General features: G+C 44.6%; 1 protein-coding gene across 1 annotated transcript in view; it reads left to right on the top strand.

Annotated features, from left to right (window-relative positions):
* Positions 1 to 24186, top strand: part of hcn2b (hyperpolarization activated cyclic nucleotide-gated potassium channel 2b) — a gene marked incomplete at its 3' end in the record, with an annotated part of 31159 nt that extends 6973 nt beyond the window's left edge. Inside the window, exons 4-8 of the mRNA XM_079267479.1 lie at positions 6829 to 7047; positions 15669 to 15815; positions 16477 to 16717; positions 19194 to 19358; positions 23222 to 24186. Coding sequence (XP_079123605.1) covers positions 6829 to 7047; positions 15669 to 15815; positions 16477 to 16717; positions 19194 to 19358; positions 23222 to 24186 — 1737 coding nt within the window. The remainder of the gene's footprint in view (positions 1 to 6828; positions 7048 to 15668; positions 15816 to 16476; positions 16718 to 19193; positions 19359 to 23221) is intronic.
* Between the last annotated feature and the right edge of the window lie 435 nt (positions 24187 to 24621).

Genomic DNA, 24621 nt, shown 5'->3' with positions numbered 1-24621 from the left:
CTAATAAACTGCGTGTACTTTCGGGTTGACTCAGCTCCGCTTGTGCCACTTCTGGTTGCAAAAAAAAAGAAAATGGTGACGGCCAAAATGCTGAACTCGAGGCTTCAAAACGACAGTCCTCGTGACATCACTACGTCCACGATGTCCACAGTCTGTGGATTGACATCAACGTCATCTGCCTCACAAACCAGCCATTCACCGTTGTGACGGAGCCTAAAGAGGTTCCTGGTTGACTTTTTACTGTCGCGTCAGAAGCTGCAAATAACTGGCTTGCGAGGTCGTTTATTCTATTTCATGGATCGAACATCACGTGACTGTTTTGTCTCGGGAAGTGAAGCAGAGCTGGATGATTCCTTCCTCGCACATGTGCACAGGCTGTTTCCTGAGCAGTCTGTCGAAGAATCGCTAAGAAATGCTTCATATGTTGAACCTTCTAGTTTTGGCACATACAGCAGGTTTGTGACTTTCAGCCCTCGAAAAACACTGCGTGCTATGACACGGTGGTGTGTGTGTGTGTGTGGTGTGTGTGTGTGTGTGTGCGTGTGTGCGCGTGACATCTCCAGGAACAGATGGATCTCACGCCCATTGACCCTGGGGGACATCACTTGCTAATCTATCGCTTCATCTCCAGCCATCCTTTTTTCTCACTCTTACCCTCTACACACACACACACACACACACACACACACACACACACACACACACACACACACACACACACACACACACACACACACACACACACACACACACACACACACACACACACACACACACACACACACACACACACGGAGGCTAACAAGAAGCCCACTGCTGTTTGTCACTTCTGACTGAAATGCAGTGAGCAGCGATGTCGTGGACGTTGACTGAGTTTGACTGAGAGAATAAAGTGACTTCGTTCAGATGTTACTCTCCGCTTGTGCTCGAACACTTCTGCTCCGTCGGCATCTGGACGTGTTTTCTCAGCTCACATGTGCAAATATAGATGCAGTGATAACAGCCTCTTATTAGAATTTAATTCCAACTCAAATATACATTTTGTGTTGATGTCGATTTCCTTTCCAATCTCAGACAACGGGCAGCTTCTATATTGCATCACAACATTGTTGTGTGTGATGTTAATTATCTCCAAAAGGCAGAGAAAATAAATTGCTGTCAGGCTTCTGCCCCTTCCTGCCTCTCTTCCAGCTCGCCGTGCTTACGTTCAGCTGTCCGTGTGCAATTTTCCGAGCGATATGCCACAACGCCAGCCTGCGAGCAGCCGTGTGGGCGCGGCCCGCCTGCTCTGCGGTGCTGCTCTCCGTCTCGGGGTAATCGAGGTCACAGATCCTCCTCAGAGCTGCTTTGAATAGGAGACGCAGCGTTAAATGATACTCATCCTCCTGCTTCACTTCTGCCCGCGCTGGACATTTACTGGACTCATCCTTGCACTCAGGCGATGATACAGCTGGATATAAACAACACGTGATTCATTCACTTGCTCAGAGGGCACTCTCATGTGGACTATTACACCTGCTGTCACATGGATATATGTCTGTCTGTCTTTGTGTGTATGTGATCTGATGAAAACAGCTTCCTTCCAACTATTTCCCTTCCTGTAATGTATTCAGCTCTGCCTCAAAACATCAAAAACAATATCTGCGACCTGTAAAAGATGTGCACGCAGCCGACAACGGCGTTTATTATCAGCCCAACAATCAGGCTCCTGCAGCACAGTGACGTCAAGATACCAGGTCATCATGGCCTGGTATTTCAAGTGGCTCTCTGTAAGGTGGATGACGGGTGGGTTTGTCCCATCTGCCTCATCCCGATTGGCTCATGGATCAGTGGCATTAGAATAAAGCCTCTCTCTTCCTCTCCTGCTTGAGTCTGAGCTCCGTTTCTGTATTTAATATTTTCGGCTGCTGAGGGATATTTTACTGTGAAGGAAGGGTTGTTAGAATTGCAATAGAACACACATTTGTGTGGCTTTAGCACCTTTGCGTTGGCATTGTATCCTCGCACACACACACACGCACACACACACGCACACACGCACACACACACGCACACACACACGCACACACACACACACACACAGACGCACTTCAAGGAACCCTCCTGCTGTGGAAGTTAAGAAGGCTTTCCCCCATTCATTTAGTTACTGAAGTGATGTAACTGGCAGGCAGGGTTGTCAGCATGCATAAGAATAATGGACTGTTACTGTGTGTGTGTGTGTGTGTGTGTGTGTGTGTGTGAGTTGAGTGACTGCTTGTTATGGTCAAACAGCTTCTTTTACTTCTTGTTTGGTTCATGCGTGTAAGCGATCTCAGGAACACAACATCCATTTTTTAAATACAGTCATCAGAGGAATCATGAGGAAATTGATTGGATCCTTCTATAAAGGTAGTCGCAGGTTGTTTGAGACATCAAACAGGTTCAGTAATTTATGTGTATTGTGTTATAATGCATTTGAAACAGAAGTAAAATCAAGTAAAGTTTGGAGACTGTTGACTTTCTTGAATAAGCTGCGATCAAGCCACGTGTAAGCCAGCAACAACCAAACTAAATTGCTGCCCAGTCCGTGTTTGTGGGGCAAGTTGCCCCAGTGAAACCAACCCCATTTTAAGAACAAATTGTCTCGTCATGTTTATCTAAGCAGTGATATAAGTTCAGGTTTTTATTGAAACACAGGGTAAATATTCATCCATTTTTTTTTGCAAACAAGTTGTCTTTATATCGTGAAGTATAACAACTTAAACTCTGGAGATAGTAAGGGAGGCAATGCTCCATGACGACGCCATGACAGCTCCCGAGAAGTGAAGCCAAAATGTCGTGACTGCCCCCTAGTGGTTGGCTGCAGTATAGGTAGTAAACCCTGTCTTCTTAGCTGATGGGAAATTAAACAAAAATTCAAAAAACACGCTTCAAATCAATTTTCCCCCAATGTTATTTCTGTCACTTTAGGTTTCATGAAGCTGACATATATTCAAGTGGTCGTTTTTCTTAAAATGTGTTTTTTAATTCCTTGATTGACAGAAAATGGGGTGTGGCTTGAAATGATTGACAGCTGTGATTGGCTGCTGCATGTTAAGCATGTTATCATGCTAGCATTTGTTAAATAGCTCTTAACACAAATGAACACAGGCTGGGTTTTGCAGGTATTTAGTCATAAACTAATTCAAATGTGTCTGTAAATATTGATTGTCAATTCATCCAATAGTTGTTTAGATATTTCAGTCTGGACCAAAGGGCTGGAACGACCGACGGGCTCGAGTGGCTAAAAAAGCAATGTTGGCGTGTCAGTCTGGCTTTTCCCAATTTTGTTAAATCTAAAAGCAGCATCGATTTTTTTCGTCTTACTTATGCCTCGTCATGATCTTAGCACCACAGATGCTTTGGGCTTGAGCCACATGGCCACAGCTTGCATCATCAACCAGTCACATTCTCTGGATGCACATGGTTCCACACCAACAGCAGTCTGAAATCCACAGCTGTGTCTCAATCCAGAGGCTGGATCCTGTGAAGGACTCGGCCCAAGGCGAAGGTGAAGGTGGGTCCTTCAGACCAGCGATTCTCAAAGTAGGGCACTCTGTGAAATATTTAGCTATAAACTATAAAGCTGTGCTGTGTCATTAAAAAGTGCTTATCTACAGATGGGGATCATTTGTGCCAGTAAAACAAACTCGTGTCCATTATGATTGAGACCAACAGCAATAAATTCATTATTTTTAAGTAGAAGCACTTTAATGTGGTCATTTTAAATCAGGATTTTTTTTTAGGACCACGCCAGTCTTCCTGCCGTTCACTTTCTGAAGATCAATTACTTGAAAGAAAACCAAAAACTTAAAAGCTATAGAAGTGGTATTGCTATGATGTTCACCACTATGAAACAGTGCAAAGTTTTAGAAAACTAATTCAAATAGCATCGAGTATAATTGGTGGTAAGCATATGCTGAATCGGTGTTATGATAAAGAGGCGCTCCTTGGATAATGTTCATCCCTTTTGAGGGGTCCCTGCTTCAGAGAACCATAAGCCACTCCTCGTATACTTCGATCAGTTACAGCGGTGCTCAGCAGCGTGTATCCCTCGGCACACCTCATCCACACAAAGCTAAAAAACAGCTAAAAAACAGCTGAACGTTTTTATATGTAGTGAGGCCGACACAACAAAGTGAACGGAGGGGTGAGACGACAATTTACAAAGAAGCAAATCTCATTGAATGTGGATTCGCATGACTTGGACTCAAGTCACGAATGTGATGACTTTTGACAAAATCAAAAACAGAATTTGATGACTCGTGACTTTGGACAGCCTTTGGACTTGAACAAATACTTAGTACCTTTCTTTGAAGCCCAATGACGAAAACATATGTTGTTTAAAAAGTGTATGCTCTCTAGAATAAAAGATCATAACTGTAGGCTACAGCTGCACCATGCTGCTACAGTTAAGTCAGACAGAACATTGAAAAATGCTGCATTTGGTGAACCAAGACCTTTTAATAAGCTCTATTCAGAGAAAGTAAATGTTCCAGTTCAAGTTATGAATTCAAACTTGTGATGTTACCTTTTCAAACACAGCCACCACGAAGCCCTGCAATGTTGTCCATTATTTTCACATTAACACACAATCTAATTTAACTTCATATGTACATGAGTACTCCAATCAAGAAACCTTTTTGCTTTTAACGTCAGCATTCCTCATGAACATCGGCCGGTACGTCCAGCAGACACCACACCCTCTTGCAGCTTCCCGTACTCATTTGGTTTTAAATAATGAACACAAACACAAACACGCCGGTTCTGAATAATGCATGCTAACATTGCTAACAAGGTCTTTTGTGGCAGTTTACATGTTAAAATCCGAAATGTCCGCGTCGTCTAAATGTCACTCCTTTTAAAGCAGTGTCAGTTTTCAAACTGTCAGAGAGGAACTGCACCCTGTCAAAGGGAAGCTCGGCAGCATGACTGGCAAAGGTCTAACACACACACACACACACACACACACACACACATTCAAATACAAGCTGAGTCTCAAACAGCATGTACACCCAGACGGACGTGCCAGCATGCACGTACGCTCACTATTCTATACTTACCCCATCATGTATCATAGATGTCCCGTAACTCCCTTTTGTGTTCCTGCCTAAATGTATTATGTACAATTAGCTCTCATCCACGCTGCTCAGTGGAGATGGATGGCAAATAAAATGCACACCAGAGCTGATTTCATTACCCCCCCCCCTCCTCCTCACACAGGGTGGTATCTCTGTAGAATTAGTATATTTTGTTTCCATGAGGGATGTCATTTTCAGTAGTGAGAGACAGCTGCACACTGTCAGTGTCAATCAGCTGTTGTTTCAAAGTTAAACACCACTGACCTGCTCCAGCCGGTCAGGCTGTGTTGTCTCTGTCTTCCTGCTCATACACTCACCTTCATGAAGACGCACTCGTTTTGTTTTCAATTCTGCTTGTCGAGAGTTACAGTAAACAAGAAGATTGATACCAGTCTCATACACAGCATGCCCATTAAATATGAAGCCTAACCCAGCAGCTGCTGAGCTCATTTTAGCATGAAGACTGGAAGCAGATGAAAACAGCGAGCTGCCAGGCAACCAGCGAAGACTCTACCACGTTACTGCGCTCGGCCAAGAAACAGAGAGACAGACAGATGCAGCCATGTGTAAGAAGGTGTTTATTGCTCTGCCTGAGCTCTGGCTTAGGGCTTCCTTCTCACGCTGTTCATCCTCCAGCAGTGCGGTCAGCATGCTGATGGCTGACTGGAGGGACTCCCGGTCCGTTCATCACTCGCGGGGATGAGGCTCAGACTGAAGCGGGAGTGTTTCAAATATTCTGTTCGGGTTTGTCTGAAATATTGCTTATCCTAATGGGCTTGAGGATGGCAGTGAGACACCGATTACAGAGCTGCGTATTATTGAAATAACATCAAAGCTGGAGAAGAAAGCTCTTGTAACCTTAAAGTCTGTAAACTGTTGTCGTGGCGTTCTCTGTTATCTCCTCAAACCAACGGATAGGAAACATTGAGCCACGCTCGGCTTTTAAAGTACCTTTAAAATCTAATTTTCTTTCCTTGCTGTTCCTCCAATCACCTCTCTAAACACACACTTTCATTTGGTGGCAGTCTCGAGTCAGTACGTCCTCTTTCACCTCCAAAACAAACCCAACCAAATTTGAAACTCAAATGAAATGCAAATGTTCCTGGAAAAAACACAAATCAGATACAAATCCAAGCAGTCAAATCAGTGACTGAAGGCTCCACTCGTATCAGAGAGGGACAGAAGAAGAAACGCACAAACAGCGGTGAACCTCGGACAGTGTGTGTGTGTGTGTGTGTGTGTGTGTGTGTGTGTGTGTGTGAGAGAGAGAACCACAGCTGTGGAGGCCTTTATAATGAATCGAACGTGGGAGAATTCGGGTTGACTGAACGTGTGAGCACCAATCACAGGCATACTAGAGCAGGCAGCTCTACAGGCTCCTCATCAACACCATTGTTGTTTTTTTTCTTCTTCTCCTTCTGCTTTGCTCACTGATGATGATGATGATGATGATAAGTCTCTCCTCCAAACCTGAAACACACAGGAACGTCTTACTCTTTATCCCTCTAGTTCTTTAATTCACTCTCTCTATCACCACTTCTCTCGCACTCTAACCGTCTCGTAGAAATGGCTTCGGTCACAAAGAATCATTGCAGCATGAAAGTAACAGTATGAAAGTAAGGAGCTGTTCTAGGAGGACACAATAACCCTGATTTTTCCTCTTTATCCTCCTCCACCTTCCCGATATTTTATTTTCCTAACTTGTTTTCGCCTCCGTCTCTCCCCACAGAATGACTCGTGGACCGAGCTCTACTCCTTCGCCCTCTTTAAGGCCATGAGTCACATGCTGTGCATTGGATATGGAAGACAAGCCCCAGAGAGCATGTCGGACATCTGGCTGACCATGCTCAGCATGATCGTCGGAGCCACCTGCTACGCCATGTTCATCGGCCACGCGACCGCACTCATCCAGTCCCTGGACTCATCCAGGCGGCAATACCAGGAAAAGGTAAGGATGTTTACTCCACTTTTAATTACTTATCCCGAATAGCATCTAGACGTGCAGATAGTTTGTGATCAAAGGATTGAATTTGAATTGAAAGTTACTTTTAACTTGAAACAGTCTCAATTGAACACTGATGCCTCTATACGTAAGTTAATGACACCATCAGCGAGAAGATTGGCTGTCTCCATATAGTTATTCTTAATGCTTGTCATTTGATGATTTTGTTGGGCCCACTGGAGGGAAGGAGGGCAGAACCAGGACTGAGCGGGCTGAGAGGTTTTCTAAGGGGACTCTGGGTCTTGGAAACACGAACGCGTTTTGCCAAAATCAACACGTGATTAAATATCCTCGTCGTAGCTTGAACGGAATCGTTCGACAATCTAGGAATCGTTGCTTATTCCGCTTTCTTGCTTTGTGTTAGATGAGGAGATCTCACTCTCGTGCATTTATGTTGAGTACGATGCAAATAGATTAGCTTAGCATAAAGGCTAGAAGCAGGCGAGAACAGATAACCGGGCTCTGTGCAAAGTTTAAAAAAATACGCCTACTTTCACCTTCAAAGCTTATTGATTAAGAAAAAAGAAAAACAATCTGTTACCCGCGCTACCTTAACAGACAGATATGAGAGTGGTATTAATGTTCTCATCTGACTCTCAGAAAGGGGAACAAATAAGCGTATTTCCCCAAACTACAAGGAACAGCATCTGTTCTCTGAGTTCGATATCCACGGCTGCAGCTCGCCGGCCCTCGGCCCGTCTGACGTCTCCGCCCGAAGGCTTTGGGCGCCTGCAGGCCAGCGCGGGGAGCACGCTCCTGCTTTAAAACAGCCACGGTGTCAGCGTGATGTGGAGATGTCTTATGCTATCTGTCACTCGTACACATGCATGCAGACGCGCACGCACACTTCAGAGTGATCGGTCGGCCTTTGTTGTTTGTTTGAAGCCTCTGGCCATTATTTCGACCAAAGGGTGATCAGGTTTACGTCTCTTATTGAGTCATGCGTAGCTGTTTATTTTAGTACTTGGGCCTTGGCTGTGCATCATGTAGAACAGATCATCATCTTGCTTTACTTTCTGGGTCATGATAGCAGTGAGCATGATATGTTGAGCTTATAGCAGACCAGTGATGTGTCGGCTTAAGCTTCTTTCTTTATCTTTTCATCAGTTTTTTATCATTCTGGATATATCCTACAAGCGCATATCGTGGACCCTTTTGTAATCAAAAATGTACGTGATGAATGCAAGGAGTGCAGTTCGTGCCAGTGTGGGCTAGCCTGGTGCATACGGCAAAAAGCTTTCCTAGCTTCCGGGTTTCCGGGCGTATGCGGCAGCCGTTTTTCTACAGCTGGCCCCGCCCGCTGGTCCAGCTCGGCCCATAGACTTTTAATTGTGATGACGTCACAGATTTTGACGTCTGTGGCCACTGAGCAAAATTGGAAGCAAGGCTGACTGGGGCGCCGTATCCAGGTCCTATTATACCTCCGTGCACCTGAACCGTAAGTCGTTGAAGAATACGTCTTGCTTCCTGGAGTTTTTTGGTTCGAGCCAAATCTATTTAACCAGGCCTCCTACAAATCCATCCACTCCTCACTAAATGTAATGCATAACTCAGTTGGATGAACCTGAAAAAAATTGCTGTACAAAAGAAATGATAATTGGTTTCCAGTTGAACTATTTGACAGGAATGCCATAAGTCTTGAGGACGTCCTCCTGCAGCGAGCTCAGGGACTAAAAAGAGGAAGAATTGAGAGAAAGGGCAAATGAGCTGCCGAGTCTTTGCTGGAGTCTCTGTTTTGTGTCAGTTACATGTCGCTGTACTCTGTCAGTGGTCTGACGTCTGCAGCAATCACTTCCTGCCATCAGTCTCATGTTCCTCTTCCTCCGTGATGCACATCAGTGAAATAATGAACAGAGAGTCTACTCCCTGCCCGGCTAGACTACAGCAACTCATCCAACATGCTGTTCCTCTCCGGTGCTCCATGACTGTCTGTTCATTGTTAACCAATGAAACTCACCATGCTGCACTGCAGATAACAGACTGGAGACGCAGCTATGGGTAGAAACTTGCCTTTCTGACCGAACGGATTCTTTGTCGAAGACAAAGTAAATGCTAGCAACTGCACGGCCTTGTGTTGCCACAACAGAGTAAACAGAACGCATCACGCTCAGTGTTGAGACAGAAACGTCACAATAGCTCGAGCACGAAGCTTCGTCTGCTGTCTGCATGAAGAGACCTCGCCGGCCAAAGAGAGACGAGGATCTGAACCGTTGGCTGCAGGATCAAGAGTTAGACAAAGCATGCTGGTGTTCTTTCTGCTTCATCAGAGTGGACGCATGTTGTTTGGTGAGCGGTGCGTTTACAAGGTCTCGGAACCGGAATATAAATACAGACAAACACAGTAAACGTGAGATAAGATGGAGGGAGATGCTCATGAGAGACTGTAAAGCAGTGATTCTGACTGTTTTTATCAGACAGGTGAATTGTCACCGTTTGCCTTCACATTACAACTTTAAGTGAAGCTGGACTTTTCAACCAGTTATCCATTATTTTTAGTTAATTATTCACCTGTTTGTTCATTCATTTTAGCTAAACATTTCAACTGCGTATCCAGTATACTTTAAGCTAATTATTTCAGTTATTTATTCATTACTTTCAATATATTATCTAGCCTGTTTATTCATCACTTTTAGCTAATTATTTCAACTCCTTTCAGCTAATTATTTCTCATCCATTACTTTTGCTAAGTATTGTTCTCAGCTAACTTTTTACACCATGTATCATTACTTGAACCTAACTTTTAGGGAGCTAACCCTGCTAGCTTGCTAACTCTCCATATAAAAGTGTTACAGCTGACTCAGGCTGACGAGAGACACTAAGCACACTTAGTACAAAACGTAACGTATTGTAGCTGCTAGTTTATCCTTTGTAATCTTGTGTGGAAGGTTGTTATTTTCCTCCTAAACGCAGTACATGGATGTATGTATTTTGTATTAAACTGCAGAAGTACCTCTGGAATAGAAGTACCTCTGGTTGGGAATCTTTGTAGAGCATCTCCGTTCTCAAGAAACTTAAACGTTTAAAACGTTTAAAGATGTCGGAATATGATGAGGCTGGATTTTATGAGGGGCCACAGTGAGTGACATGTAAAGTCGTAGATGTGTGTCTCCCCAGACAGGAAAAATGAGGCAGTGACAGCAGCTTAGCGTTCCCTTGTCATCCCCTCCTTCACGTTGCGGTGACCGGTGTCCACATCGCGTGTTGTTCCTCCCTCCTCCAGCCCTCCCCTGCTTCATATGTCCATTCGCCCTTGACTGTTGGGCAATACACCATCTGCCAGCGGACACAGCACACGGACGCAGGGCATTAGCCATTATGTAACTCCACTCCGGCGCCTCCTCCCCGATCACTTCTTCCCCTTCTCGAGCAAGCGGGTCCGAATTTTGGTGAGTGTCGGGAGATGTGACCCCCGAGGCCTCCGGTGATGAGCGCTGATCCACTGGGTCTCGACACATTAAACGGTGACTTGAACTGCAACTGCTCACTTCATAACCCAGATGACCACTGGGGCCTGAGCTTTACTGCCCGCGTCTCTCACACCTAAAAATATCTGATTTACTTTAAAGTGCACTTTTTCTGGAGCTTAAACCACATCTCAAAGCTCCAGGAATAACGTGTAAGTGTAATATTAGAAATATTAGAAACACTGTGTGTGTGTGTGTGTGTGTGTGTGTGTGTCTCTGCTCTTCAGGCAGTGAGCTAAATGATGCTGCTGAAGTCAACCAGGGTTTTATATAGACAGGACATCACAGACACACACACACACACACACACACACACACACACACCTACACACACACACACACACACACACACACGCACACACATACACACACACACACACACACACACACACACACACAGATACAGGACTTGTCACATCGCGAGCCATGATGTTCAGTGACATGGCCCATTAATGGGAGGGCCAATTCAATTTCTTCCTTCCCTCTGTGGCAGCTTACAGTGACAGCCATGCATCGCAATCCACCAACTCGGCTAAGCCGGCAGGCCGAGAGGAACAGATTGGATTTCAGAAATGTAATGCGTTTGTTAGTTTTATACAAGTAGCCTACTGCAGAAGGATCTCAGTCCAGTCTCATCTGCATCCTCGGCCACAAAGTTTGATAACAAAAAAAAAAAAATGGACGCTGCATTATTAATATAGGAGGAAAACATCTGTGACATTGTGTTAAAAATTAATACGGAAAATTTCAAGTTCAGGTTCTGAAAACTTTCCATCTTAGAGGGTAAATAATAGTTGTATTCGTGTGTATCTGGATATTAACATGTATTCGCTCATATGTACGGGTTCTTTGGTGTGACTTCCAGTTCACCCGTCATCCCAATGTTCCTCTTTGGAACATGACCATATGGTGGATTTCCAAAATATATTTACTTGATATTTCCCTCTCAAGAGAAATTGATGAATACTATAAAGCTAAACTGAAACTGTTACTCCAAATTTTGTAGGATGAGACACCCCAGTCAAAAACAGTCGTTCATGCGCTGGTCAACTTGATCCACATGTCTTCTTTCAGATGAAGAAAACATCCAAAATACATTATTTATGTGTCTATTTCACTACTTTGTCGATTAGCGCCGTAGATTTCTCCTAAATTCACCAAAAGTTAGTATTAGATTATGCCTCATTTGCATATTTAATCATAACATTTTTGAAAAAGTGTTTTACAAAATTGCAATTGTCTAAACCTAAGTAATCAACTGGGGAAGTGATATCCATCAGTTACTGTTTTTACCCTATTCATCTGGGATGTCTTCCTTTAATAAGTGAGCAGATTTATCTTGTGACTTGTCACTAACCTGAATCTAATGCTGGCAAAATCAGAAAGTCAGCAAAACTCCGGTCCTTCAACAGACACTTTCAAAGAAGTGCGGGAACGAGAGAGAAACAGAGAGATGTCACTGAATTCGGAGGCAGGAAACGCTTAATAGCAGCCTCCCTGTTTGTCCCCATGCTTGATTGAATGAGCCGGATACTCTGGACGTCGACTGCATCTTTATTGTTACTGACACACTGCTCATGAGGAGTCATTTGTCAAGTTGAAGTCAAGTTTGTTTCATTGAGTTCGTTAGGAATGCGTAGATCTTGGAGTATCCCCGCTTATGTTCTTTTGTTAACAATTTAAAGAGACAATTCAGATTGTTGTCTGGATTACGTGTTTACATTCACGATGTGTTAGAAACCTGCAAAGATGGCTGACGTTTGCACCCTGTAAGGTTTTCATTGAGTGCTGCTGAGGCTTTTCGTGCTAAATGAACCACGGCAAGCCGAGGCAATTAATCAAGACTGAATGAGACTGAGATTATAATTGCTTTACATGAGAAGGAAAAGTCAGGTTAGAAAGAGATCGGGAAGGGGAGACGAACAGCTTGAGGAACATTTGTGATAAAAAGTAGAAAGAGATGATGTCAGATTTAGTCTCAATAGAAATGAAGTTTTACTGAAAATAATGAGAAATGTCGCTCTTTTCCACCAACGTTGCAATTCTTACACAACCCCAAGTTTTCTCTTCTGTAAAAAACACTGTGCTTTATATTACGGAGAGAAAATCCTACTGTGTGGAAACAAATTGAATGATGTCCTACCGTGACAACCAGTATGTGCTGTATGAAGGATATTGTGATTCGGCGTGCGACCAGGGTCAAGCCTTCATTTTCGTCTCTGGCCCATATGTCCCCTTACAGCTTGACACGATGTCATTTCCTGTCCAGGGAGCCACCCTATCCCATGCACGTGTCATTCAGTGTTACAATCAAGGTGTGTCCCCCCCCCCCGCCCCCCCCGCTGGTCCTCCATGATTGTCTGGTCAACACTCACAGGCAGGGTCACATCGGCACTCTAAATGATGAAAGAAGTGGATGGAGCATGAACACACAGAGACGGCTTAAGATCCCCACTAGGCTGTTCACACGTCTCAGCTAATACTGAAGTATTTTTGAAGGTTCCTATTGGCCGTCGATATATAGATGGGTGACAAATTAAAGGAAACAACTGAATTATCTGTCTTTGTACAATGTTCAGCCAACACAAGCCTCCAGCGATGGTTGACTCTCTAAGAAATACTGCCGATTAGAACCATATAGGGTTCTTCAGCTTGTCCCAGTCGGAGAACCATTTTTGCTTCCAGGTAAGTAACCTTTTCAGAGAGTTCTTCCTAGAACTCAACATAAATGTGTGTACCCGGACCCATCTGAGAAAGGTTCTACCCGGACCACTCTATGAGAGGTTCTACCCAGAACACGAAAGGTTCTACCCAGAACACGAAAGGTTCTACCCAGAACACTCTATGAGAGGTTCTACAGAGAGCCCCTTTATGGTGTAATGGTTCCATCGAGAACCCTTCTAAAGGTGCTAACACGAACCCACCCAGGGGGTTATACCGAGAAACCTTTCATATTCAAAAGGTTTCATCTAGAACCCACCCAGGGGGTTCTAGTAAGAACCGTTTTATATTCCAATGGTTTCATATAGAACCCACTCAGAGGGTTCTACCAAGAACTCTTTTATAGTCTGAGGGTTTCATATAGAACCCAACTACAGGGGGTTCTACCAAGAAACTTTTTCATACTCCAAGTTTCATCTAGAACCACCCCTGGGTTCCTCTTGATGTGGTGCAGTGCAACCCACAACAATCATGGTTCACAATCACAGTTTTCGGGTGTTTGGGCTCGGAGGATATTTTAAAAACCCATGCTGTCAACTATCCTTCCAAAAAGTGTTCTTTGGGTCTTGAAACCATGAAAAACCTTTTCTCCAAAGGAGGGTTCTTCAGAAGCAAATGGTTCTGGGTAGAACCTCAACCCTTCAGGAAGAACCCTTTTGGAACAGTTTTTTCTGAGGGTGTCTCCAAGTCTCTGTAAAATAGGATGAAAACACTTCCTTTGTTGTCCCTATTGCCCACTCCTGGGTAAAGCATATGATTCACATCATTAGTCATCAAATGGTGCCCTGTATGCAGGCGTCTGTTCCTTCCTCCACTAATTCATTCAGCTTTTTCTTTTCATTTCTCACCCATGAAAAATGTCATCTGAGCGTGTTTTTGAAAATCTCCATATTTTCAGCGGCCTTTTCAGCCTTTTGACCATTTTCTGAGTTCATCCAACTCATAATTGAAAGCAAAGTTTTGTCATATTCCATGTTTTGTCTTCTTTCCCGTCATTCTTCAGTTGAGGTCAAAACAATGAAAGATTGACAGCTACGATAACTTCAAAGGTGGAAGGAAAACGAATTATAACTGCTGATTAATATAGACGCCAAACCACAGGTGTGCTGTAAACAACGACAGCTTTGCTTGACAGGGTGCAATCAATGTCTCTTTCACTGGCAGTAAGTGTTACTGAGCAAAACTTATCATATTTGAGCTCCAATGAAGAGTGGAGCTGCGTCCTGTTGTATCTTCTGGTGTGGTGTTGAACAAGGGAGGTTCTTCCTTGACCCTCTACTTGAAATCTAGTACTCATCCAATTGACAGTTTATCCCTCAGAGGGATGACTCACACTGCTTAACACAAACAGAGAGAGAGAGAGAGACCTTACGTAACATTTTAACTCCAATAACACAGTTTTGATCACTGTATTAAAACATATTTGGGTCCATGAACAGCTGATTCATTCACAATTCTCCTGCTTGTATGTTTGTTGTTGTTGTTATCCATTGAAAGTTGGCTTTGTTACACGATATCTCAGGAACACCTGGAGGGAGTTTCTTCTTTCTTCACCTGGACTCAAAGAGGCACTGACTAGATTCTGGTGGTCCAAGATCAAGATCACTGTGTGACCTCATGTTCGTCCCATTCGCATAAACGCCATATTTCAGGAAAGTCTTGAAAATGATGTAGCGATGACATTTTGGACAGACATGGACATAGATTGCGACTTGACTGGCTCGAGGAGGCGAACAACCATGAAGCCGTAGTTCTGTTTTTTCCCGTGTACCAGTTGTTGCATCTTTCTGGGGCGTGAGCGCATTTGCTGTTGATATAACAGGACGTAAACCGCTCTGTAGTTTCAGGGGTCATTTTGTCGGCCTGCTGTTCTAAAACACAAGTTATGTGGCCATTTTATTTTTCACCCTCAGGATGCTCTTGGTGTGTAGCTTTAAGGGTGTGTTTTGCATTTACAGGAAGGTGGTGATGTGTGAAACCAACATGCAATGTGCCATCTTCCTGGTATGAATAAAACAAACCCGAAAGCCGTTCCATTTGTGTCCAGTGGAATAAAAGCAAGAGGTTTATTTCTCAATTGACACCGTGCCATCATGCACTTCCACGTCACTGCAGAAGCTGCACAGCAGATCCAGTGCCTGCTGTCTTCAAAGGGAATCCAGCCTTGAAATGTGTTTATAGAGCGTCATAAAGAGTTGAGAAAAGTGGACATTTTATCTGCATTTGATGCAGATAAAATGTCTTCCCCACAAGCTGCTGGTCAGATAAACTTCTCAAGCCTCTTCCCGTCCACAATTATCTCAAGAGTTGCTGAATTCTGATTTCATCGATTTATGCTTCTTGTGTCTCCTCGTCTCTCTCGCGCTTCTCTCCCTCCTCCAGTACAAACAAGTGGAGCAGTACATGTCGTTCCACAAACTACCGGCAGACTTCCGACAGAAAATCCACGACTACTACGAGCACAGATACCAGGGCAAGATGTTTGATGAAGAGAGCATCCTGGAGGAGCTGAATGAGCCTCTGCGCGAGGTATGAACACACCCAAGCATCCACTATAAAGTGCTCACACACACACACACACATGAATTAAATGGCATGACTGTTCTGAGTCTTGTCAGTGCTGGTGTTTAAAAGACAGTCGCCGTCTAACCAGACCCCCCCCCCCCCCCCTCTCGCCTCTCCACACAGCGTCGATCATTTTTACTTTTTCCATTACCACCGTGTAGCATTAGAATCACAGCACAGTGCAAGCTTCTCCTTTCTGAGAGCTGTGAATTAAGCTATCTGCACATTATGTGCGTTGTGTTAGCTGAAAGTACCATTCAGGAAACAGAAGATGAAGAGACAAATGAGCAGTCACTCAAAGTCTGCTCAGGAAATAGTGTTTCTGTTATCTGATTATCGAACCCTTTTATAACATTAAACATTGATCATTATGACTACGTATCAGGGCCATTGAAGGTAAATCTACCACTTAGATTTGCCTGTAAATGTTCACGTGTAAATGTTGTTGTTTTTTTACCTACAATGGCCGTTGTAGATCAATTCCTTTTTCCAAATAACATTTTTTTAAACTCTAAATCAATCGTGACATTTCTAGTTTTACAAGTTGCTCTCGCTGAAATGTCAATGCAGAACAACCAAAAAAGACTTTTATAGTGACACACTGCTGTTTCCCGTTCAAATCTAGGAAATCGTCAACTTCAACTGCCGTAAGCTGGTGGCCACCATGCCGCTGTTTGCCAATGCCGATCCCAACTTTGTGACAGCGATGCTGACCAAACTGAGATTTGAAGTTTTCCAGCCTGCAGACTACATCATCAGAGAGGGCACCATCGGCAAGAAGATGTACTTCGTCCAGCACGGGGTCGTCAGCGTCCTGACCAAAGGAAGCATCGGCATGAAGCTGATGGACGGCTCCTACTTTGGAGGTACGTCACTGTCTTTGTCACCTCGGGAACATCATGTTACTGCTCTATTCTACTCTGTTCTGTTCTTAAATTCTACGGTTCTCTTTCCTTCCATTCTATTCTCTTCCAGTCTTCTCTGTTTGATTCTATTCTTTTGTTCTATTCTGCTCTGTTCTGTTCTATTCCATCCAACAGAGTAGAATAGAAGTGAATATAATAGAATAGGATAAAACAGAAAATACTAAGTACACAAAATACAGTAGAAGCATCAAATACAATATTTATGTTATGTTACACATTCTACTCCGTTCTATTCTTTCCTATTCTGTTCATAACACAATATGTCGCCTCAAAGTCACTTTTATTTCTTGATATTAAAACAATTCATTCCGATGATTACAGATGAAGAGCTAATCTATTAACTGGTTATATGAACGAGCATATATATTCAGAATCCAGAAGATTTTGAAGGGAAATATCATGTTTATATGGGTGCACAGGTTTCCCTGTGAACATATCAGGCATAAAAACTGAAGAAAAAAGTTGTGGATATTATATTTTCTACGGATGGGAACAGGAAACAGTGCATCCCAGGCTAAAGGAAAAAGTTAAACTCGTTGTGACCCCAAATAGTGCTAATATTCACACCAGGACTTCTACCAGCTAATGGTCACCCAGTGGTTTGAACAGCTTTTTAATGCAGCCCCGGTGGTTTCATTACAATATTATTCTCTCCCGCACATCCCCCTCATGATGCCAGCAACATGTAAATGCTTGTGTTATGTACTGTATAAGCAGAAAGTGACAATTTATGAAAGGACGTCTGGGGCTTCATGTGGATTCTGAGGAGAGATTTTCCACAACTCTTACTAAACTGGAATACCTATAACGCTTAAAACTTAAACTTCACTTCTCATGACCGGGCGAAAGCTATGGAAGAAAAGGAAACTCACAATAATGCCATTACTACATGACATTGTTCTGTCGAAAGGAGATTCATACAGTACATCACCCCACAGCTTTACCTCCATTACAGCTCCTATGAGGAGCACGCAGCAGAGCGTCTACCCATCTATAAGCGTCGGCTATTAATCATTCATCTACAGAGGAGCTATAAATCCTGAATCAGACAGGCAGAAAACATGGTCACACTTAAATCATCTCTGAATAAAAAGCAGCTGGTGAATGTACTGTATGTACAGTATATGTTTTAAAGAGACAGTGACACTAATAATATCTGGCAGTTGTCCTTTCATCATGGCTAATCTTACGGTTTTTTTGCCCTTAAGCTACATTTGGTAACTATAATAAAAACAACCTTTTTGTCATATTTGCTCACACTGTTACTGGATCCTGACAGACATACATGAGACGGATCTTCTGTGGAAAACTCTGATTCCTCTGCCTCCTTGAAGTGCTCCTCGTGGCGTTTGCAAGATTCTGCCGCGCCCAAAGGAAAACAACCAATCAGAGCCAAGGAGCCTCCAACGCAGCTGTCAATCACTCCCCGCCGAGCTTGTGAAGCTGGAGACTCCTCAGGGCTGATTGGTTGTTTTCCGTCGGATGAGGTAGAATCTTGCAAATGCCATTAGGAGCTCCAGAAGGAGGCAGAGAAGCCTGATTTCTCCACTGATTATCTGTCTCGTGTTATATCAGTTTGAGCAAAAATGACAAAAAGCCATTTTTTATAAAAGTTACCAGTTCTAGCTTCAAAAGGATCGACATATTGGAAAATGCACTTTTCTTCTTTGTTATCGGGATATAGACGAGAGGATTAATACAGCGCTATACTGTAAATATGAATCTAGAGCCAGCAAATGGTTAGCTTAGCATAAAGAGCGCAAACGGCACGCTTGTCATCTAACTCTCGTCAAAAAAGCAGAGTAGCTTTTCTTCCTCAATGAAACGAGTCCGCCAATGAACACTTACAGAAACTTGTTGTGTTTGTACTGCTTTTTAAAGCCGTGCATAGGTTTGCGTGTCAGTGTTGCTCTGTGCAGCGCCCCGGTTGCAGCTGGACATGCTTAGGGGCTCAGTGTTGGGCCCCTAAGCATGTCCTGAATGGAGTCTCCTCGCATTTCATTATTTTTCTCCCTTTTCCCCCACAGACAGTCAGAGGAGGTCGACCTTTCAGGCAGGAGAAAAGAGTAGGGCATACGGTTGTCAAGACAACAGTCAGCCCCAGCCGATAGAAGAAGAGGAGAGCTAGAGAGATAAAGACACTAAAGGGGAAGGGGAACAACTGAACGTGATGAAGCTTAGCTGCACATCTTCAAATATAGAGTGTGCTTCCTTCACACAGCTGAGGAAACACTCCGGTCAGTGGGTCGTACTGGCTACACACACAACCATTCATTCTGACCACACGTGTGCTCAACACATCTCTCCTTATGTATACGGCACCTCTGTTCTTTTCTCCGTCGCCGTCTGACACCCGGGACTCTGTCGGTCTGTGAATCTGACCGTCTGCCGTCTGCTGTCTCTTTCACCTCACCAGAGATCTGTCTGCTGACCCGTGGCAGACGGACGGCCAGTGTGCGAGCGGACACCTACTGTCGCCTGTACTCTCTCTCTGTGGACAATTTCAACGAGGTCCTGGAGGAGTATCCCATGATGAGGAGGGCCTTTGAGACGGTTGCCATTGACAGATTGGACAGGATAGGTAAGGCTGCCATCTGCACCAGGAGAGTCAACTTCAGTTGATATTGTTTGACAGGTAGTTGCCATCAAGCATGATCGTGTTGTTTGGTGTGTGAAGGTGTTCAAATATAAATATTTATTTGGTTAATTCAAACTCCTTTTTACACCAATATTAGCACATTACAAACATACTGGAAAGCAGGTTTAGTAAACCGTGAAACTGTTGAGGTTACTGATATTTTGTTTCTGTGAGGTGAATGAAGTGTTTCGTTGGTCAGCGAGGTAAAATGACTGATGTCTGACTGGAGCCTGGTGGCTTTGAGGACAGCATATTAATTGTATGTTGTTTTTTTTTACATTAATAAATCATAATAATTGTCCAAATCGACCTAATTGATGGGTGATTTAGTCACGGATAATTGGCATTACGACCCCCCGATGAAAGCCACAGGTACGGCGTCTTGTCTTCATAAGCGCGTGAGTCATTCATGAGATGAATTGAAGCATAAGGAAATGCATTCATCCATTCAACTCGATGTCTCCGTCAAAACACTGTGTTATTCTCGTAGGACGGCGTGTGCGGTGGAGGAAAAGGAGTCAATGGGGAAAATGATTCATGGCTGTGAATCATTTTATTGTCTAGCGTCTTGATCGGTCGTGGAAATTGAATGAATGCTTCCAGTGGATATTTGCCATTTTGAAAACAGTTATTTAACATGTGTGACACTTGTTAGTTCCCTGGCAGATACCGCTGAGCAGTATGATTTGTTTTGTGCCTCTCTACTCTCCTCTGGATTCATTTACTGATTTGTTTTTCTTGCACACAAACATGCACAGAGACTGCTTTGTCTAAGCATGTTATTTTTCTCCATGCAAACAACTTTCCCCTCCCATCTTGCCCCCCCCCCCCCCCCCCCCCCCGAGGTCAGAAATGCTGCCAATGTCACATCTCCCCGTCACATGACCACACTTGACAAAAGCCACCTGCCAGCTGTTGCCATAGCAGCCAGATCCCACACATGAGCAGGATTCAGTCAGCGGGCTCACATATTGGGGGGGGCGACTAACGTGTCTGCTTCAGGACCAAACCACCGACCAAATATTCCCACTCGGCTCCATGTGCGCTTGATGAATGTTATAATCCTTTCAAGCGTAAAGAGAGACTGTTGTGATGCATCTCCATAAGGTGCTTATTTAAAAATCTCAATCTTCACCGGCTTCACCTGTGAGCCGTTCCTACATAGAGACGGATTATCCATCGTCCATTGTGTTCGTACCCTGAATGCATCACATTGTAAACACACGTGTGACATAAGATCAGCGGAACAAGATTGAAGGGGTGATGGTGGTGTTGCTTTATTATGAATAGCAGGCTCTGTACTGAGCCCCCACCAAATGCAGGTACAGTTGTCGAAAACGCACACCAGAAAGATAACTTTAGTAAGATTAACATATGATTGGACAAAGCTACACATACTCTCAGCTGCTCTATAAAAGCAACGCTATTGGCCTTATAACCGAAGTTCACCAAATTCTAACCAACAACCATAAAAAAATGACGCACAAACATGCCTTCACCAGCTCTCCTTTCAATGTCGCCTGAAGGAGCAGCTCAGTGCGCAGTGAGCGTAGCGAGAGAGTGACGGTGGGTTCGCTCAGGCAGCAGAGAAGAAGATTTGCAGTGAAGTTTCTAAGTGGAAGTCGATGTACAGTGAAGGTTTCAGTTTGTCCTTCAATAAACACTACAGCTCCCAAGAGCCAAGTTCAGTTCCATGCCTTGCTTCAAGACATTACAACGGGGAATATTTCTTCTGTTTCTTTGTTGTCCAAGGCTAAATATTTTCTGTATAATTTGACAGTATATTTTACCATGAATGTCATGTTTTTTCAGTAAATATATTGAACATTGAATGACAACAGTTTTTCCATTAAGATGTCTAGATGATTGAAATGTTATCCCTTAATTTAGCGCATTGATTTCAAAAGTGGCAGACAAAATTAAAAATAAACTTTAATGATGAGGCGCAACTGATGTGTGATTTCTGCGAAAGAGGCAGGCGGGCTACCTGCCATCAGGTATGAATGGATGGATGAATGGATGAAAGACGTGGTGTTAAAGCACTTCGACTGGTTGGAAGACTGGAAAGACCTCAGAGCCCCAAAGCTCAGACAGCCTGTGTGCCTACCTCCCCATCAGGTGGCTGCGTTCCCTCTTCCCTTGTCAGCTTGTCATTGTGCCATCAGAGTTGTTGCGCTTCGATGCCCCCTATTGCATCTCTTCGCCATCCATGACCCCCCCCCAAGATGGACCCAAGACTGGTTGGTGCCGCCTCTGTACCTGTTTCTCGCTTGCTCAGGAGGAAGTGTACTTAAAAACCACAAATATCTACGAATACGACCTAAAGGTGCCCCTTGAGGAAGAACTCTCTCGACCTTATACCCGGGCTTTTCCAGGCTGCAGGACAGCGGATGGGTGTTCTTCTGCCTCCTCGCTCTAAACCCTGAGAGGAGACATCGTCAACAAGCCTCCACTGTCTGTGTTCGGTCCACAGATGGAACTCATGCAGCGTGTCAGGAGGGCACAGGAGTCACCACGGTCTGGATCTGCCTCCTCCCGTCCTCCTCCTTCTGGCCAGGCTTCAAACTGTGTGGGACGAGTTCATCACCCGCCCTTTTTTGACCTCTTTGCTACGCGGGTATCACTCAGGCTGTTGTGCTGACTAATGCTGTGTTCAATGTGTTCAAGACAAAGACTCAAGGCGACTCGAATGGAGCGACGCGAAAACGCGAATTCTATCAGCGTTGAGATGCCTTTACTGTCATGGATGACGTTCTGCCGTTGTGGAATCAGGAGTGTTGATGGAGCTGCTACAATGTTAGCATAGCCCAGCGCCGATCGATCGGAGCTCCACAGGGAAAACAAGTGTTTTAAGTTGTTTACTTTTCATCATCTGAACCTCAGCGGGAACACGGAAGGGGCAACCCATCTGATTCAACGTTCTTCTTTTCTTTTTAACTGATTGAAGGACACAGCTGACATGTTGAGGGTGTGTTTGCCTCAACTTGCCGTTCGTTAACTCCTCATCACACGTCAAAGAAACGGATTCCCCGGTGAGACAGAATCATTCACAGAATAGGCTCCTTCTACACACTCGTCTTATTTACCTGACAGCGTTGAGAGCCCAGGGGGTTTGAACCTCACCGCTTTGTGACGCACTCGCTCTGTTTTCTTTCTCCGCCGCAGCCCGTGATGCACCATGAGAGATTAGATAGGATGACTCTCTCTCACACACTTCCCTGCTGGCACGTCTCTATCCACCATTACCTCGCCTTGGCTAAAGACGTGCAACGTGCTTTTTCCAGGACTAAGTGGATTTTCAATCCAATTTTCAGCCCAATTGGTGACATTACTTCAGAGGGCTTTTGCAATCTGTCCAACATGCATCATCTCCTCTAGACTATCAGAGAGCGCATCATCTAATCACAGAGGTAGTACACCCGTAGACATAGAGGCACAAATAAACAAACGCTTCGGCAACAGACATGCTCTCTCTCGCATTGTCAGAACTAACTCTGCAAAAACGCTTTCCTCATATCAGGGAGTCGGTGGAAAATATAATGTATTTCTCTCTCTATATGTGTGTGTGTGTGTGTGTTTGTCAGTGATGGAGTCTGTGCATGGAGAAGATGTCAGATAGTTCCATACATAGGCTACACTGTCCACCGTAGCCAGGAATAGAATAAAGGATGACGGTAAACAGTGAAACTGTTGTTTCTGTGTCGAGTAAGAATTGAATGAGAATAAAAGAAGGACGGATTACACTATGGGACCAAACTTTGCTTGTAAAACTTTGGCTGTTTTTCTGTCTCCTTCTGTCACTGCAGGCAAAAATAACTCAATCCTGATGCACAAAGTTCAGCATGACCTGAACTCGGGTGTTTTCAACAACCACGAGAACGAGATGATCCAGGAGATAGTTAAATATGACCGGGAGATGGTTCAGCAAGTTGATGTGCCGCGACCGCGGGCCATGTCATCTCCTCTCCACGGTGGGATCTTTAATTCTCCAGGTTCCTCCACCCTTCCCCAGAATTCAGCAATTGGCACTCTGCAGCAGGCCGTAGCCATGAACTTTTGTGCCCCCATGCAAGGGAACTCGATGGGAGCGGGGAACCTGCAGTCCCCCAGGATGGTGAGGAGATTCCAGGTGATGGAGAGTGTGTCCAGCCCTGTTTCAGCCTCTCCACTGCAGTCTCAGTTCCTTGCTTCTGGTGCCTTTGCTCCCGTCCTGTCCAGCCCTCCCGTCCAGAGTCCGCTGGCACTTGGAGGACGGTCTTTCCAGTATGGATCCGGTACCCTGGCTGGTCTCACCTCAGGCTCCCAGCTTTCTCTAGCCCAGCAGCACATGGCCAGCCCTGCACACCGGCCCAGCACACACAAGAGTACTCACTCCTTGCAAATGGGCAGTTTGAGCCAAGACGCCAGGGCACTGTCAGCCTCTCAGCCCTCACTGCCTCATGAGGGGGCGCAACCAGGTGCCCCTAGTCCCCCCCAGTCTACACGAGTCTCCTCCACTTCCATTGGACCCCCCCAGACCCCATCAGGTCACACAGGCTCCCGGAGCGCTATACCACATAGGGTGGTACTGCCCCATCAGATGTCTGTGGGGGCCTTCCCCGTTGCGTCCCTGCCTGGTCTTGTGCAGGGTTTTGGGGCTGGTGCAGGGCTGGCAGTAGGGGGTGCAGGAACAGGTCTGGGGGACTCGGGACTACCCAAGAAAGACTCTATAGTGAGCCTTCCTGAGACAGACAACATCAAAATCAGATCCAGGCTATCCTCAAACTTGTGATCTTGATTAAACTCCTGTGGGGGAGTGACTCAGCGAGGGGCTTGACTGCAGGAACACGAGAGGGGGGGCTAGGTAGGATTTCTGCTCTTTCTCCGAAAGTTCCTCTTCTCTCTCCACTCCAGTTTGACTGTCCGAATGTATGGACGCTGAGTGAGTGACAGCAGGGAGAAGACTGTTCTCACATAAAGTCTGGATGGTGACTTTTGAAACTGCAGCATTGAGATGTTTCTACTCACAGGAATAGTTGCACAGTTGTGGTAAAGTAGCATCTTCAACTCCTTTATTTACTGTGTTTTAGTCGACAACATATGGGCATATCTTGCAATCATGAACCTCCTGTTTTAAAGCCCGCAGATTTTCTGTACAGTTCGGACCTATAACTCACTCAACCCTGTTTCCAGCAGCAAAATGCAGCAGTTTTCAGCAAGAAAAGCT

Source organism: Melanostigma gelatinosum (assembly GCF_949748355.1).
Source record: "Melanostigma gelatinosum genome assembly, chromosome: 4".
NCBI classification, from domain to species: domain Eukaryota; kingdom Metazoa; phylum Chordata; class Actinopteri; order Perciformes; family Zoarcidae; genus Melanostigma; species Melanostigma gelatinosum.
Note: the sequence above shows the minus strand (reverse complement) of the source record. Positions and strands in the feature narration are given on the sequence as shown.